Genomic DNA, 17,792 nt, shown 5'->3' on the forward strand with positions numbered 1-17,792 from the left:
TTAATGTTTCCTGGACAGGACTGTGGTCCTGCACACTAATGAACATTACTAAGCCTGTGAAGTTGGTGCAGGTGTTCATGGGTGAAAAGCTATTGCAGTTTGACCCACCTGGTGGTGTGTTGCATTGGAACAAGCACAAATCAATTTTAATGCGTTTCTAGCTGCATGGGAAAAAAAATCACAAAGTTGTTTTCTTTCAAATGACTGCTTCTCACACAAGTTTTTCCATCAAGGATTTAAAACCACACTCGTAGCCTTTGTGTAAGCAGTTCCTATTAACCAAGTTACAAATATGAAAGTGCAGAAAAAATTGAACAAGTAGACAGGACAGAAAAGTTGAATGAGCATTGGCTCTTCTTATTTTAATGAAGAAATATTTCAAGTTAATATCAGTGCATATTTAGAAATAGCATGTGATACTCCCAATGCCAAATACAACAGCAAATTACAGTTTCAAAACTTTATAAATGAATGGCAAGGAAAAAAAAAGATTAACAGAGAGGATAAGGTTCAAAATAAACATCCTGTTTGTTTGCTGCACTGTGTCAATTATATTCCTGGTACTTACACAGCAAGAGTGATCCAGTATTTCATGGTAATTAGGCTCTCCAAAATAGCAGTTATTTTCCTACAAATGAATTAAGCGGTTTGCATTTATTTTTGATGTATAATTAAATGTTATTCTTAGCTGTTACAAAGAAATTTAGTCATGTCAGAGTAAAATTTCATTCCATGACTGAAAAAATCACACTAACATAGGAACACTGCCTTCTGGTTATACCCACTGGTAACAGTCAGCTGAGAATAGGAAGAACTACGTGTAAGCACATTTGGCTGTTACATAAAATGGCTTTTTTTTTTCTGTTTCACAGCCTCATAACAATACTGTTTTTCAACATTGTTCCCAGTCATTGTTTTTAAAATGGTTCATCAACATATCCTGAATCAATCACCGATATAAATAACTCCAGTGACAAAATCCATTATGAAAGGACACAGAACTTCAAACTGAAAGTTGTACTGAATGATTTTAAGGTGGAACTGTAATAACTGTAATTACTCTATAAGGTTAAAAAAAAAAAAGAAAACCACACAGTAAAAGCCGTATCTGTAATTAACTGGCAATGATAGAATCTGAAAAACTGAGATGTAATTTTAAGAGATGTCTAATTCACAATGGACTGTAAAGTAAGACAAATCATACTGAAGCTAGAGAGAGATGCACATTTAAAGCTTGCAAGTGTTATATAAAAATATTTTCTAGTTCTTTCATTTTGATACAAGGAGTCCAATTCCCTAATGGAAGAAGATAAAATACATCCTATTTCCTACCCCACTGCTGTACATATAGACTGTTCCCTGGATATCAGGAAATGGCTTTTCCCCAACAAAAATACCAGCCTTGGGAATTGCAGACTTTCTGATAGTCAGGGTTTGTTGATTTTGCTTTTTAAAGTATACTTTCAAGCGGGTGAAATACTGACAGGATACGCATTTTGTTCACTACTAGTCTACTGTGCAAATCTTATACATTGACCCTGTAACTTCAATCCAGCTGCAGTCTGCATCACCTAGAATGACTGTGAATCTTACTGTGATACTACAGCATGGAGATGACTGCCAGGTTATGAAATATCAGGCTAAATCAGATTAGTGGGAAAGGCACATGCTTGGGATTTAGCAGGAACACCTGAAGGTTCCTTGTTACCGTACCCTTACGCTCCTGGAGTTACAATAATTCTGTGCACTACCCAAACAACAAAGTTTGCTTCCAGAAAATTGTGAGGTAACAGGAAACTTCTGCTTATGGCACGTACACATGAAAGGTCTGTGAGTTCAGCTGAAACACTTGAGGTGGTAGGGATAACAGACACAAGGGAGGCTACAGTCTGGTTAGGCCAGAAACAAAAACTTAACATTTTGTTATACCACGTACATTCCTTTTATGCACAAACACAAGGTGCGCAAAATAAACTGTTTGCTCAGTACAATTTAATGTTTTGCATATGTAAAATAATCACCTAATACTGCAATATAATCAAAAATCATGCACTAGATAAACAGAGCTGCTTCCCCATGAACAGTAGTTCCCGGGAACATTTTATTCTGCTTCAGGTAACATCTCATGATTTGCTAGCTTACGCAGTCCCTTTTAAAGAACACAGTATTTAGCTAAAACTGAAGAGCAAAATTAAAAAAAAAAAAGAAGTTTTGATTTTATTTGTGATACAGCTGGGACAGATGCAACTGAGCTGCTGCAATGCACGAAAGAACAATGAAAATTCAACATGAATATCAGAAGAATAAATATATACTCTAAATTAAGCTCTGTAAATACATTCACAGGTCCACTTAAGACACCCTTATGCATAATTCATACTTCTTCAAATCTGCAGAGAGAGATGGATGTTAGTTCATGGGGAAAGCAATTTATCATATGACTCAGTTTATCTGTCATTATTCCAGCAAAAATCAGTAGCAAATCTGAAAATCTACATTACTTTTCCCCAGACCAACCACACAGAGGCTTAAGTCACAAAATCTATTATTTCCAATATTTGACCAATAAGGCTTTATTTACACTTTTTTTTCTATAAAGTCAGGAAAAGGTTTGGTGCAATGTACAAGAAAAGACTGCACATTTCACCAACTGGAGACTAACATCTGCTTATGGTTTAATGCTAACCCAGAGGCAGCCAATTAAAGTCCCATATATCCATGTTTTTACATAAAGTTTCCTTCCAGATTCTGTCAGAAGCATACTAGCAGTCAGGCCACCTAAAAACAGCAAAGATGGCAAAGTTTTCTTGAGGCTTAGTTTGGAATGAACACTTTTTCCAGGGAATTTATTTCTTCTTTTAGAATCCTTCGCATCATAAAATTCTATTAGTAACCTAAAAGCAGAGAAAAGGAGATGGTTAAAGTCATACAGGAGTGTAAGGCATTTTAAGCACCTTACTTTCCCTCCAGTAACTGCTTCTAATCACACATTATTTAACAAATGATCTCACCATGTGTAGCAGCTCATCTGTAGCAAGTTGAAACAATGAATGCACCTTATGAACATGTTGCGTGTCAGAGTACTCAACCTGAACGCTTGTAAGCAATGAAGGTATATTTTCCTTGGGGACTAATTTTAACAGTGAACATAAAAATTGAAAAGAATCCTTTTCATTCAGCATTTAGCATAAAAGCCCATAACACTGAGCAGTATTGTAGGACAAAACAACACACAGATAATCACTGAATACCCAAGGAAGAGGAAAAACATCTTCATAAAATAAACTAATAAATAACAAGGGCTCACAAGACGCTAAATACATCGGAAGCTAAACATGCAGGAGTAAGATGCTACACCACTGGTTTAGTGGTAACTTTTTTCCTCCTAAATTTGCCTGACAGATTCCTTTGGTCCCAGGAAAGATGTTCCAGTGAACAAGAGCCTACAATGAGACAATCAGGGTTCAGTTTTGCTTGTCTTCACCAGACAACTAAAGGGACAGATACTGGGCAGTCTTTTATTTTATGTATCACCTCCTTGTCTATATAAATTAAATTCAGACTTTCTTCCTTTCTAAAGTGAAGAAAAGTTTTTTAGTGATTTTAAATGTCTAAGACACTTTAGTAACAGTGCCATGCTTACAGACAGTCATGTTAACTTTTACATGAATTCGAAGTTCACAGGAGAAATGAATACGTTTTTTACTTCCATGGAGTGTGAGATTGGCAGAACAATTTTAAAACAGAACATAACTGAAGAATCAGGGAAATTTCTGTCTCACATAAAGTATTCAAAGATTTAGAAAGTAAACAGATGCAGCTCCTTAAGTTTGACTTAATGGCAAATAAAACCATCATCTCTCAAACAATATTTAAATCCCACACTGAGGTACAAAGTCCTTCCAGAGAAAAAGGTCCCCTAGGATCTGCTGCATATGTTCACTAGTGAGTTTATCTGGAGATGCTGGAGCGAGCCAGGCACTTTAGTTCTGCCACAATTAAAAAATGGACAAATGAAACTTCTACTTCACCTTGTTTCCCTAGTGAAGGTAGGGATTTTGGGGTTAATTGTGGTTTTATCCAGTTGATGTCTGGATGAAAAACATGTAAACAATTTTGGCAGAAGAGATTAGATCAAGACCTGCCTTTAACTCCAATTTAAAACTGACTACAAGGAGAGAATCACACTGCTTTTTTTTGCTTGCCTTCCACAGGCATCTTACATTCTTGGCTATACAGGACTCAACTACAAGCAGATAAACGGAAAGTATTCAAATGAATACGAGTCTTGCCTGGAACACAAGACTCACACCTCTTCAGTCTAAGGAAGGCCAAAACCCCAGGAATCCCAACCTCCTGAGTAAAAGGTTTAAGCAGAAGGTTCTGATACATTATATGCACAGGAATACCAACGGAGAGCCTTAAAGCTGGTACTGCTGGTAACATAGAAATCAAGGGTGTATCTGTTAATACAAAAGAAGTAAGACAGATTGTTGAAACAGGAAGTTCTACATATTTCTACTCACTTATCCTTTATTTCAAAACGTTCATGAAGCCACCTTCTCATATACATCTGCTCTTCTGGAATGTCCTTCAGCTCAATTCGGTCAATGAAAATATGAACTCTTGGGCATTCCTTACAAAGAAACTCTAAAAAGAGAGCAAAACAACAGAACTGAGTCACAAAAACACTGTAGGGCATTTATTTGTCTAAAATACACCAAAAAAATTGGTCTGTGCGTGCCTTGGAAGCCTAACTTCAGTGCTCAAAAGCCTCCCCTCCTTACGTTCAGATCCTGAGCACTTAGCTGAACTTAGAAACCACCTGGCCTACACACTTCAAACAGTGGACCATTGTAGGAGCAGGTGTTCAGCGAAAGGCCCCAGAGATCACGTGCAACATGGAAGAATTGTCCTAAAATGCACCCTGCTAACCGTAAAATGCTGTGCTTGAAAACATTATGCTCTACCTCAGCAGCAATCTACTCATTCAGTAGTGTGGGATGCAGTAACTTCGATACTGTAGTTATCCATCCTGCAATCTTGTTAGTAGTCCTCTTTGCTTGTCCTTTTTAAAATCTAAATTTTCTTTGCTCCTGGATTGGAATTACAGTGATTTCCCAAAGCATCTCCAGAAGAAAGTATGCTTCAGTTTAAGCAATAATCTATAATTACAAAGTAAAACAGGGCAAAAGACTCAGAAAAAAATGATCTTTCTATTTTTTATCCCTTCATTTTTCTTCTGCCTTACAAAGCTCGAGACAGCCCTATTGTAATTCCCCTCCCCCATTTCCTTAATTTGTCCCTAGAAAAATTTACCAAGCAAGCATTAATGAAAAAAAAAACCCCATTACTCAAATAGCCTTGTGAGATTTCTTACAACTAATAAGTGGTAAAAATACTGTGCATGACTATTGTGATATACTGCATATTGTAAAATACTATGCTTATTGTAACCACTGTGAAATCCTGTGCAGTGTGTATTGGTAACCATCTGCATTTACCAGTAGCAAGGGGTGCTGCAGTAACCATGACATCTCTGTACAGAGAGATGCATGATGTGAGGATGGAAGTCTTCAGAAATTTGGACAGTTTTCATATTTTGGAAATGGACCAGAAGTGCCTTCCTACAATACAGACAAGCAACAAATGTAACACAGAGAGGGTGGTCCCTTTAGGTTGTTGACATTTTTGGACAGCAGTGCAGATGTACAGAAGACTTTGACCCGTAACTGTTAGGGGTATCTTGAGGAATGAATGTGCAAAATAATTGCTGCGGCATGTACATCTTTATTATCTGCCAAAGGAGATATCCCTGTATTTATTTTTCATCTTTACAGGATTACTGATTTGGAAGGACTTCGTTGTAAAAGAGTCCTTATCATATACTAGAAATTGCCTTAAGGAATTTTAAAAGCCTGTTCATGCAAATGTGTATGTGTGCTTGCAGAGGGGGAGGGAAGGAGAAGAGATAAAGAGATCACTGAAGTCTTATGGCAGTTTGATGCACAAATCTGTAAGGTGCTGTGTGTGGTTCTGTCTAGAGTTCACGCAAAGAGAGCCCTTCACCAAACTGCACCGTAACGTAAAGGGAGCAACACGGCCCCGCACCATCAGCTGGGGAAATGGCTGAGGGCTCCCAGCAGGCACAAGTCAACCTCAGCCATGCAGCAAACACAGCTGGCACTAGAAGGTTCCTGGCAGAACCTTCTCCTAGCTACAGCTATTAGATGACAGGCAAGTTAAGTACTTGGAGTCCAGAACGGCGGTACAGGTAGACATTTTCTTCAGGTTTATGTGCAATGCTTTTACTAACCACAAAGAAATCAGAGTTCTTTTATCTAAAAGCAGGTTTTTCCTCTTGCTTTAATGAGAAGAAAGGATTTTCCAGGCCTGTTTCTCCAAGGATACTATCCAGGCTCCTACTTGAAGGTCATTGACTATATGATCACCTAAAAGCATACTATTAATATTTTAAAATGACAGATGTATTATCCATGTCTTAAACGCTTATGATGTTCACTGATGTATAAATCCTCTTTTGAATGGCATTACTATTAAGTGGAACATTCTAACAACATGCAGAACTGTATCTAGAAAACAAATGCCTGGAAGCCAGATGATACAGTCTTTTTTTGCACTAGACTCCTAAAGCATCTATGGTATGCATATTCAGCTAGAGCTCAAGATCCAGCTTTAAAAGATATTTGAAACATTCTGTGCATTTTCTACTGTATGTTTCTTTTGCTTCATAGCACATAGGGTGCTCTGTGTAGGAACAAACAAGTCTTTACTGATGTTACTTATAACCTCAGTTATAAATTATTAAGGGAAATTATAAGCCAATCAAAATTCAAGACATAAGTATTTCAAAAGAAACACCTTACCCCCATCCCAAGCTGAAATGTAGCAATTCTACAAATCTGCTTGGACAGCCAAAAACCTCCACAAATACCTGAGAGTTGCTGCTCACTTTCTACCCTGTGCCCAAGTTCCAGTGCAAGTTGATTCTTACCACTTCCCACTCTGGTCTTCTTCAAACAATCTAAATTGAGTCCCCATATGTGAAGATCCTAAAACTTTGTCATAATTTCCCACCTTTGTAAATGCCAATGCTTTCTTCCACAGTCTTACTCTCCCTTGCAGTTTGAGCTTAGTACAACCTCACTGAAAGCTGTGGGATCTGCTACTGCAGGTGCTCCCCTGAAGAGGGTCATGATTCCCACACATCGATTCAAGGCCCTTTTATCCAAAGTCTGGGCAACCAGGACATCTGCAGATAATACTGTAATGCGTGCAAACAAGCACATCAGGGAATCTGACTAATCTTTAATTATCCAATTCACATCAGGGTTTAATGCAACTAATCCAACTTTTTTTCCCCAATCTACAAGGTCACTGCAATCACATAAGAACACCAGTGAATAAGGACAATATATTGAGGTTGATTTTGAGAAGAAACAGCTGGATTTTATCACCACAACCTCTAAAGGTTAGTGGTGGTCCCATGACTCCTAATTTCACATTAGCTTAACTCCCCAAAGACTTATGCAATTAAGCTAAGAAACAAAATCTTATTGAAGCAATTTATTATGTTCAAATTACATCTAACTTCAGGGACACTAGCCCTTAAGGCCAACATCTTACAGGCTTTTCAGATTCCTAAACTTGCCAGGATTTGTTATAATTAACAGCAGGAACAAGCAAGCCTGAACTTTCCTTCAAGAGACAAACCATAAGTGCAAACCATGCATTACAAGCAAACATTATGTTGGGGACAGCATTAGCCAATCAAGAATTGTGTACCAATTGGGTTAAATTAATGCTAACAACTTGTGTGGGAGCCAAGTGGATTGACTTTTGTGTAGGAGATAATTTCCTAATAAAACTTTCTATCTGGCTAAATAACAGATACAAGCACAGAATGTTTATAATGCTTCTAGTGGCCAACCACAGCAGAAGGAAGGAATTGAAAATAATAAGGTGGATTGAGCATTTTTTTTCCTTAGACTGTGACACTGTGTCCTTCCTTCTGTGGGACAGGTTTCACACTAACACAGGGCTGAAGGATTCAGTGCAGAATTAGGATTAATGAATGAGGTGTAGCAGTCCTCAGGAAAGGAATCGGATTCACAAGATTTTTAATTGCAAACCAATGTTTGGAACTTCCACAAAATTCTAACAGTTCTCAACTCCTCACCTTCAGAAGCCAATTAATTGTTTGGAATTACCAGCATTACCAGGGAAACTGAGGGAAAAGAGAAGCTCCAAAGCATAGACGTATCTTAACCGAAAAGGGACATACAAATGGCCTCAGACCACCTTCCCCTTAATACTACCACAGAGGTTCATTCCACCACTCCAAACTATTTGCCTTGCCCCTTAAGAAAGTTGTGACAGTGGCATTACACTTAAGCAGATACTCCAGTTTTCAATTACTAATGAGGTCTATTTTTATATGCACTTTAAATATGACGGCAATAAAGTAGCTCAGATTTCAACCTCTTACATTGGCTCTTTTACTGCAATGTAATTATTGCCAAGTCCTTCAAAATTAAGAAAGGACAAACTGAAACCTGACATCATCATGTTCACTTAAAGAGTCCACAATTCTCTCCTGTTTTAACAGATTTCAGTAATGTTTGTGATAAATTGATAGTGATATCAAAGAAATCTGAAATTTGAATAATGTATATTTATTCTAACTAGCCTTTCAAATGTTTAAAAGTATGTCTCTTCAGTAAGAGAACATTGTGTGTTGTGGTGTGTATAGTTTTACAGGCAAACCCATGACAGCAGACATTCCTCTCTGAACTGTAGATGCTTTCTTCTCCACTTTTTAAATTTTCACTAGTCAGGACTTTAGTGTTTAGCTACCAAAGCAGTTTGTAAAATATCTCCTCCTCAAAGAAAAAAATCCCATCTCTCTACTTCCATTTACTTTGTACACCAAATTAACAATCAAACAGAAAAACAAACACAAATTTAAGTGCCGCATTGTTTCTCCGCTTTGTGTGTTCCATCACCTCAAGTTGAGCTGACAGGAAACTATTTCACAACTTGCTCTAACAAAATAAAGCAGCGGTACAGCAAAGTGGCACCAGACAGGAAAGCAAACATCCAGGGCCAGCAAAGGTTGCTCAGAGGAGTTAACCTGGGCAGCAGTGGAGGAGCAGGATGCACCAGTACCTGCAGGTACTGCTGATGTAGGGAAGCATGCAGGGGGTGTTGTGCAGGCTTGACCGAAGCTCACGGACAGAAGGGAAGCCTGGGACCTGAGGAATAGCCCTTTCAGGAATACTGCCAATCCCCTGTGCAAGGTCTGCCATGCACACAGAGATCAGAGCCTCCATGCATCCAGAAGGGGCATGGCATAAGGAATAAGTGACTTAAGGGCTGGAGGATGTTCTGAGGTGAGAAACAGGATGCACCTGAATCATTATGAAGCTGCAAAAACTGAAAAAGTTAGAGACCGTCTGGACTGGCAGTTAGGGAAGGCTGAAGGTCAGGAAAAGCAGCCTGTTCATAGGGATGTGGCATGAGGTGGATGTGGATAAAATTCAATGTGAGGGCAAAACTCAGAAGTTTACCAACACACATGTAGCTGTGTACCAACACAATATGCCTAAATATGAAGACAGAACAAGAATTACTGGCACCAAGAGATCACCCCTGTAAGGCAAGTACCCAGGAGCCTTGCAGGAGGTTACCAGGTTACCGGATTTCCAGGAATGACAGAAGAGGATTTACAAGTAAGGGAATAGTACTGTGCAGGAATATATAAAGTATAATAGCTTTCTATAATAAGGAGACAGAAGCACAATGAAATCCTTTTGCATGGAAATCTTAGGCTCTAATAAAATACATATTAGATAAATATATTAAATGACTTCCCAATAAGTTTGATAATAGTGAGCAGAAACTGTGAAGCCAGACTGAGACCTGCAAGTTCAGGACTGACAGTAGGAGTGTGAGATTTCAGCTTATTGAACTACATGGATACTCCATCTGAATGAGCAGGAAAAAAACCCCTAAGTTCCCAAACCAAACCAAGCCAAACAACTGGACAAAAACACCAGAGGAAAAAAACCCCTGAAAGTAACAAAACCCACATGAAAAGATGCCACTTCTGGTGTGGTCTTGAGTGGTGCACAGTGTTTGTAAGAAGTGCTCTGGAACCACAATACAATTAATTTCAGTGTTGTAGAGAAAGAATCTGCATAGAAATGCAGAATTTTGGGGGATTGGCCTCTTCTTCCAGGCAATTAGCAATAGGACAAGAGGAAATGGCCTAAACTTGTACCAGGGGAGATTCAGGTTGGATATAAGGAAAAGCTTCTTCACCAAAAGAGTCGTTAAGCATTGGAAGAGACTTGCCCAGGGAAGTGGTAAATTCACCATCCCTGGAAGTGTTCAAAAAATGAATGGACGTGGCACTTCGTGATATGGTTTAGTGGGCATGGTATTTGGTCAATGGTTGGACTTCATGATCTTAGAGGGTTTTCTAGATTTAATGATTCTGTGAATTAAAGGAACTATGTAGGAGGCAAGGCAAAGCGTCAAAATACCCTAAAAGAAACAGTCCAAAAGAAGGCAATCTAAAGACTGGTAAAAAAACCCCAGAACACTAAATACCAAACCCCAGAAAAACTTGCAATAAAAACCCATGTAAAAGACATATAACACTGCAAAAGGAAAAGTCTGCATGGGTCTGAAAAACACCTGTATGGCTTAATGGGAAAATTAAGGAGGCTACTACTATACTCCTACCTTCTTTTCCTCCTTGAGGAATGGAAAGCTTGTCCAAATTAGGAAAAGCCAAGAAACCACTCATGTCAAATGTATACATAAACATAAAAGGACCAAAAAGAAACTTGAAAAATGGCAAGGGTGCTCTATTTTAACTTTTTAAAATATATTAAAAGCAGTAAACCAGTTAGGTCACTGGTGGGACTGCTGGAGGACAAAGGTGTGAAGAGTAGCACTCATGATAAAGTATAAGCCCTTGCAAGAGAAGCTCAGATATTTGCTTGCAATATTTTCCTTGCTGAAACTGTTTGATTCCTGCACCCATTGCATTCTTTGTATCAGATCACTCAAAGGAACTAGATCAATAAGTAAACAGACAGAAAGTATTAGACTAAATAAATAAGTTTGATGTCAGGAAGTCACCAAGACCAGACAGCATTCATCCAAAAGCTCTCAAACTTGGACTTTGAAAACAAAGATGTGTAACGTATCATCACAAACAACCATTGTGCCAGAAAAACGGGGAGTTCCCTTTTACAAATGAAAGCTTTAGAGACGATGCCGGGAAATACAAACTGAAGAGTCTTACATCCCTGCGTAAGATAGCAGGGTCTATAATAAGATCACTAAGCACAGAGATAATCACAGTTTGTTGAAAAAAAATTGGTGTGGATTCTGTAAAGGGAAATCCTGCCTCACCAATTTGCTGGATTTCTACAACAGTGTCAAGGAGCAGGCGGATAAAGGGGATTCACTGGACGTGATATATTTGAATTTTCATAAAGCCTCTGACAGGGTTCCACATTGAAGGCTATTAAAGAAATTAAGCTGCCATGGGATTAAAGGAAATGATGTTTTATAGACCAAAAGCTGCTTAAAGGAGAGGAAGCACTTAAGGATGGAAAACATTCGACAACCGGGGTCCTCCAGGGATCAATGCTAGGACTGGTTTTACTCTGTGTCATCACTGATGAGTTGAAGAAGGGAGCAAACAGTGAAGTCTCCAGTTTTTCACATTTCTTTCAGAAGATCCTAAACTCTTATGGGTAGTCAAACACTGGCTCAACTCCAAAAGGACCTCAAAGTTGAACAAACAGGGTGAAAATGGGGCAGCCAAGCTTCAGTGTAAACAAACATGGGGAAAAAACCCCCTTAAACTCTGATTACATGATGCTTAACTTGGAATTGGTGGTTACAATTTGGGAGTTGCTGATCCTTCCCTGAAGCCATCCTCTCAGTTGTGCAGCAGCAGTCCCAAATCCCCCAAATACTGGGCAGCACCAGGACGGACATTGAGAACAGGGCAAAGATACAGAAAAGATTATAAATCCACATTTTAAATATTGTGTGCAGTTCTGATCTCTGTAGCTGAAGGAGGATGTAGCAGACTCAGAGAAGGCCACAGAAAAGACAGAAAAAAGGCCACAGAAAAAGGTTATGACAGCTTAAAAAAATAAAAAAAATATATATAAATCCTGAATATAGCAGTTCAGAAATATAGCTCCAGAAATCCTGCAAATTCAAGGGTAAATCATCACTTGTCTGTACCTTCCTGAAGATGCCCAGACCTAAAGAATCTTTTAAAGTTATTATTAGAATGTGGTACATATAGTTTTCTATACAGATATTAGCACTGGAGAGCAGCAGTGTCACTTTAAGCTGTCTTGGTGATCCAAGATAGTATTTGATGAAGACCCACAGTACTTGCATATTATAGTTCACTGAAACAATCTTCGAGTGGCTTTAATCTGTTATTCTAACAGATGCACTCTGGCCTTTGTACTCCTCTATAATAATATGTGAATATTGTATGTTGGCCAAGTTAGCAGGAGGTTTCCCACAAAAGCTTAACTGTTTTGATCAACAGGCTGCCAGGAACAGAATCTGGATCAGGTTAGGTCTGTGGATTACATCTAAAGGGTATTCCAGCACTGGTAACTGAAAATGAGCAAATTTAGGAGATACCTGTGTCTTCCTCAGAACTTCTTTAAAGTTTCAGAAGTGGGGAAAAAAAATGTTGAACTATGGAGTTAAAAAAAAATGGCAAGCAAAGATACAAGGAGTGGACCAGTTCAAAACAATGTTCTCTCTAGCAAAACAACAGGATCTGTTAGGAACTATGCCAGTAGTGCTATACTGATGTTTTTGCCTTTCTTTCAGACAGTCTGTTTTGATAAACAGAGAACAGTACCACAAACAGAAGAAAAGGACCGTGATACACAAAAAACCAAAAATAAACACAGTCTCTCAAAGCAGCAACATATTTTTGGCCAAACCTGACAGTGTGAAGAAATTAAAGTTGTTTTTGTTATCCTCAGGGTTCAGATACACTTTTGCATAAAGATCAGGAGTTCCTCGAGCTGTTGTAAATAAATGCTGCCTGGGGACTGGAATGCTTCTTCTCACATGTGCAGGAGGTCCAGGGTGCAGGGAAACTTTATGAATCTCCGGTGTAAATACTTTCAAGAGTCACTTTGTGTAGCAGAAGTTTTCTGATAATTGTGTGCTTTCAGATCGCAAATTCCCAAAGGGAACCTATGGATGCCTACCTTCAGTAGGAGCTGCTTGGGAATAACTGAGATACACAAGTCCTGGTCTACACTCAGAGGAACACACACTTGGGGCTTGGAGGGATTTTGCGAGGGGATATTACCCACACCAAGGGGGTGTTATTAACACACAGATGCAGCACCCACAGGTATTTGTGATTTGGAAAAGGAAGAATCATTTAGGCTCGCCTTAATCTTGCATTCCTCCTTAGACATCTGAGTTTGGTTGTTGGTAGAGACAAGAAACTGGGCTACAGGAACTCCAAATACAGTCATCTTTGTGTCCTTGTTTTGAGATAGGTAAAGAAACAAAGGTGCTACTCATGCTCAGACTGACTTTCATTTTCTCCCATTCTGGAGTTCTATGAAGAACTACAGCAAGGCTTGAAAACATTCCCCTAAACTGATGCTGCTCTTCAGTGAAATGCTGTTGAACAGAAGTGCAATGATTAACTCTTACAGTATGAAAATACTTTGCATTTACCCAGACTGTCCTTATCTGCAGAATATTGATGCATATGCCCACATCTGTGTTGAAAGTGCCATTTCAAGTAAGTCACCCACAAATTAACAGGCAGGTTTTCATCTTACGCAAACTGCATCTAATATGGAATTACAAGGGGTCTAAAATGACAGATCTAGTTCTAAAGAACAAGTGAAAAAGCTTTCAGTTAAAACTGAATGACCATTTACTTACTTTGTGGTACCTGGTGAAATCATGTTATTAAAAAGGCTTTATTTTGACATTTTGCGCAAAATAAACCTAGGGTTTTTCCGCTAAAGGAAAAAAGTATGATAGAGTATCAAGAACTGTTAGGTTGGAAAGGACCTCTGGGGATCATCTAGCCTAAGACCACAGAACTATGCTGCCAATTAGTGTTGTTATCAAAATTCCTCCAAAAAAATCAATGGAAATTTTACATTTTGAAATATGAAAGGTAGTTATTACTTAAATTTTGCTTGAACAGATGTAGAATGACAGGTTCTTGATTTGAGATTTCCTGTACATACTAAAAAGTGATTGTACACTTGACACAAATTTCACAAGAGCCGATGTCCAGCCTCAGTTCTAATCTACATCCTTTCTTTGGTTACTCTAAAATAAATGATATTTACTTTTCAATATTCTTTCATGCAGTAAGAAAGACAGTTAGCAGAGATCTGAAAAATTAGCCATTTCATCACTATAAAACTTACTTCAGACTGTTTTACATTCCTGTTACTGTTTAGGAGCTTAATAATTTAGCTTTTTAATTCTTTCAACCCATCTATAAGCAAATGCTTGTTATCATTCTTTGGATCTTGAAAGACAATGGATGTGGTCAAATCTGGGGCACAGTCCAGACAAAAACTGTTTTCTATTCCCCCAGTTGTTTTCTATTCTCTTGTACTTCACTGTCTAACTGGGTCCTAACAAAAGTGCAAGTTTTGGAAAAGGGTTTTTTCCCCTAGGGAAGTTAGGCCAGTCTGACCTCCTCAAATTATACTGATCAAAGTGATGTACAGATTTTCAGAAATGCACACATACGTATGCTTTCAAAGTGTTTGTTCTGAGACTGATATACCGCAGAGTCAATAATTCTCAGGAATTCCTCTGACTTCTTTAAGACAGAGTCTATACATACTTGCTATTTTTATTCAGTGTTTATCATTGTCACATGCTGCTATTTCACACACTCTTTCATCTACAATGGCCAGATAAATACCATCTGGTTATGCTAAAGCCTTCAGGCAGAATAATAAAGATGTAGATGTGTATATAATGCTCTTTCAGGTGCAAGAATGATAACAGTTCCCATGTCCCACAAGACCTGCCCCTTAACACCAGACCAAGCTGGATGTAAACTCTTAGGACATTTATTCAGCAGGGGGAAAACTAGGATCTCATTCTTCCTTCCCAAACTTGTTTCTACTTTTAACTTGATGATAGTGTAGTAAAACAGTACCAATAAATTCAGTGCAAGAGTTTCCCCTCCTCCTTTTCCCTTCTAAACAGTTCTTAGAGAATTCAGTACCTGAGATGCACTTCAGCTGTGCCTCAGTGCAAATATGATCATTTGCATCTTATTCTAATGACCACAATAAATACTGTCTAGCAGCATGGTCCTCCCCAAACACGACCATGACATTCTGCCATTAATGATCTGGACGAGCCATCTTCAGTAGTGAGAGGAGAACAATCTGTGGGAAGTCACTATTCTTTGGAAAGGCTGCCATGTGCTGGAAAATTTCCACTGGAAATGTACCAAGATCCAAACTTGTTGTAAGGAAAAGTAATCAATAATGAATAAATGGTAGGAAAAAAATTGCATCCATTGGTCACAACTGGATGTGAAGCAACAGCAGAAAGCAACATCCCTGTCTAAAGCTAAACTTACCCTTGTCCCTGTCTAAGACCAATCAAATTTGATCTCTTCTAAAACAAACAACTTGCAGCTGGAAAATGCTAACAAAACATTAAAATGCATAAATAGTGACAAAAAGTTCAACACATTTGAAAGGATATACTATCATAATTTGCCTGCTCTAAAATGGCACCATGTTATCCGGTATGTCTGTTATTCACTGTTGTTCTGATGGTGAATGCCTATTTTCAGTTGCTAGTATACTATGCTTTGTTTTAATGTTGTCGAGCAAGTCAACATCATGATATTTAAGCTTGCTGACCTAAAAAATAAATAATTCCAATTTTTCAAAGAAAGACTTTAAACTAGAGCTGCATATTACAAAATTCGAAATGTAATTCACTTTTTCTTCAGAAGTTCTTTCCCATTTACAGTTTGCTAACACAAGTTATCAGACAAAGCATGATAGTACTCCCCATAATACCTAAAATGTTCCTTTTAACCTGCTTTGTTTACTGCTGAAGACAGCAGCCAAGAGCTGACCATGTCCTAGGTTAGTATGGGTTTTTCCAAAAGTGGCACAGGTCCTTCTGAGGTTGAGATTTATAGAACTGAAAGTAAAATGGATTTCAAGAAACACTATATCTATGTGGAATTCAGATTTCATTCACATGGGAAATGGCATAGTATGGGAAATGAAGTCCTCAAGTAAAGTTGTGTTTATCAGAAGTTTGTTTTCCATGTAATAAATTTCAATCAGAGTTGCTAGATTCAAAAAGACATGTCAACCTTATCTTTTAAAAATTACCAGGATTGCACTGCCATTTTATTCCGATGAGAATGAAAAACAAAATTCTCAACCAGCACGGACACAAATATGAAGTAATATGTCCTTTTCATGCATGCATAACACATTTTAGTATTGCAAAAAAGCAATAATGCTAAAAAATGTTGAATGCATAAGTATGCCTAATTCAATTCTTGTTATATTTCTGAACAGACCAGTTGTTAGACTTCTGGATAACAAATGGTGAAACGATCTTGATCTCTTATAACAGAAATTGTTTTTCTCCCATTTTGTGTCTGGAGGGCCTAAAAGAATGACAACTATGTTCCACACTGTAATTTATAAAGTGTTCTTAATCTACATAATTTATATTATATGGAATACATGTGACTGCCACAATCACATGGAATGCCCTGGATAGATATATAATTTATCTGCTCTGTAATGGGTAACAACTGGTTGGCTGTACTTCATTCTGTATTACTGCCTTGTATTTAGCCAAGGCCGAGACACTAATTATCCCAGCCCTACCAGTAAGTCTGGCTGAAAGATACGCCTGGACTGCCTGCCATGGAGGCTCCAAAAGGCTGGATGTGGAGTAGCCACCCCAAACCGTCTGATTATTGCTTGACTCCAGACACAAGAAACAGCCAACAGGGAAATTTCAGTTTGTTGGTTCCCTTTCCATAATTATATCATGCTTCATGCAAACTTCAATAGGTGAAGAGGTCTTATAAGGAATTTGAACATTTGCCCTCTTATCATTAGGTAATGACATTTTAATAGTTTTAATTAACCATCAGGCAGTGAGAAGTTCAGTATGAGAATGGCTGTAGCTGCATAATAATTAAGTCATGAAACAAGATATGCTGCAGGGAAGGAGAAACAATCCTATTTGTTTTGAGGAGGTCTTAAGAAGAGTTGGGTGATGGGACAAGAGGGAGACTGCCCAGTTCAAAGGGTACTGTAAAAGAGTCATAAGGCACTTAAAAAATATTTAAAAACTTTAAATAATTTAAATCACTTTGGATATTTAGCCATAAAAAATGTCCATTAGGAACAAACTGTACATAAAGTAAAACCATCCTAAGATCTTACAGTACTATACAAGTGCTAACAATATACAGTGTTAACAGTTTTGTTGCTCACCTATCCAAAAGAATATGAAACAGGGTGAAAATGTAAAAATAGACAATTGCAGAATTTCTAATCACATAGCACCTGGAAGTAGTTCATGTGCTAATGAAGGAGTTACACCTGCTAATGAAGTGACATGGAAACAGCCACACTACAAACTATTTTTAGCAGCAGAAGGAACAAGTCCCAGTGACATTGGGTGAGCCAAGAAGCAGGCAGTTAGCT

At 38.1% G+C, this 17,792-nt stretch overlaps 1 protein-coding gene across 1 annotated transcript in view; it reads right to left on the minus strand.

Annotated features, from left to right (window-relative positions):
- Positions 1-330: 330 nt before the first annotated feature.
- AGPAT5 (1-acylglycerol-3-phosphate O-acyltransferase 5) overlaps positions 331-17,792 on the minus strand; it is a 54,382-nt gene continuing 36,920 nt past the window's right edge. The window contains exons 7-8 of the mRNA XM_027715480.2: positions 4,527-4,650; positions 331-2,894 (exon numbers count right to left, since the gene is read on the minus strand). Of these exons, the coding sequence (XP_027571281.1) occupies positions 2,669-2,894; positions 4,527-4,650 (350 nt within the window). The 3' untranslated portion in view covers positions 331-2,668. The remainder of the gene's footprint in view (positions 2,895-4,526; positions 4,651-17,792) is intronic.

This window comes from Pipra filicauda, unplaced genomic scaffold, assembly GCF_003945595.2.
Source record: "Pipra filicauda isolate LSUMZ 115617 unplaced genomic scaffold, ASM394559v2 scaffold200_size1382263_pilon, whole genome shotgun sequence".
NCBI lineage: Eukaryota > Metazoa > Chordata > Aves > Passeriformes > Pipridae > Pipra > Pipra filicauda.